The sequence below is a fragment of the Meleagris gallopavo genome, chromosome 22 (genome assembly GCF_000146605.3).
Source record: "Meleagris gallopavo isolate NT-WF06-2002-E0010 breed Aviagen turkey brand Nicholas breeding stock chromosome 22, Turkey_5.1, whole genome shotgun sequence".
In the NCBI taxonomy this organism is placed as follows: Eukaryota; Metazoa; Chordata; class Aves; order Galliformes; family Phasianidae; genus Meleagris; species Meleagris gallopavo.
The window spans coordinates 13,601,893-13,602,577 of NC_015032.2; the positions used below are offsets into that span (position 1 = coordinate 13,601,893).

Here is a 685-nt window from a genome sequence, read left to right on the forward strand (position 1 = left end):
TGAAGAATGGCGCTTTGGGCTGCGGGTGAGCACAGATCTGCCCGGCACGGCCCGGCATCCCAACGCCCTCTGCCCTCTGCTCTGCTGTCGACGACCCAAAGCCGCTCTCCGCTTTCCCCTCCTCTGGCAGCGGTGCCCGTGAGCGGGTTTTGGGAGTCTTCCTGCGTCCCTCATCCCCCTCACCGTCCCGCAGGGCCCTTTTTCTGGTGAAGCGGCGGCGGCGCCGGAGGAAGCTGCCATTCTCAAACATGTTGTAGCAGTCGGGATCCAGAGTCCAGTAGTTGCCCTTGCCCGGCTTCTTGTCGTCGCGAGGCACTTTGACGAAGCACTCATTGAGCGACAGGTTGTGACGGATGGAGTTCTGCCAGCCCTGCTTGTTGTCACGATAGAAGGTGAAGCGGCCCATGATGTAGCGGTAGATGCCGCTCAGAGTGATGCGTTTCTCAGGAGTGCTCTGGATGGCCATGGTGATGAGGGCGATGTAGCTGTAGGGCGGCTTGGTGGCCTCCGCAGGCGGCGAGGGGCCGGGATAGGGGCTGTCGGGGGCCGTGCGGCCGCGCAGAGCTGCGGAGCCGACTGGGAGCTCCGGCTGCATCCTGCCGTCCTCACTCTGCTTGCCCGGCTCCGGCCGAGCCCGTTAAAACGCCCCAACGGTGTGGGGGCGGCGGGCCCCTCCTCTACGGTG

At 65.0% G+C, this 685-nt stretch overlaps 1 protein-coding gene across 1 annotated transcript; it reads right to left on the reverse strand.

The window, feature by feature from the left end:
* Window position 1: 1 nt before the first annotated feature.
* On the reverse strand, window positions 2-679 carry FOXS1 (forkhead box S1; the record flags this gene model as incomplete). The annotated part of the gene is made up of 1 exon (XM_010722676.2): window positions 2-679. A coding segment is annotated over exon 1 (594 nt), but the record flags the coding sequence as incomplete, so codon positions are not given.
* Between the last annotated feature and the right edge of the window lie 6 nt (window positions 680-685).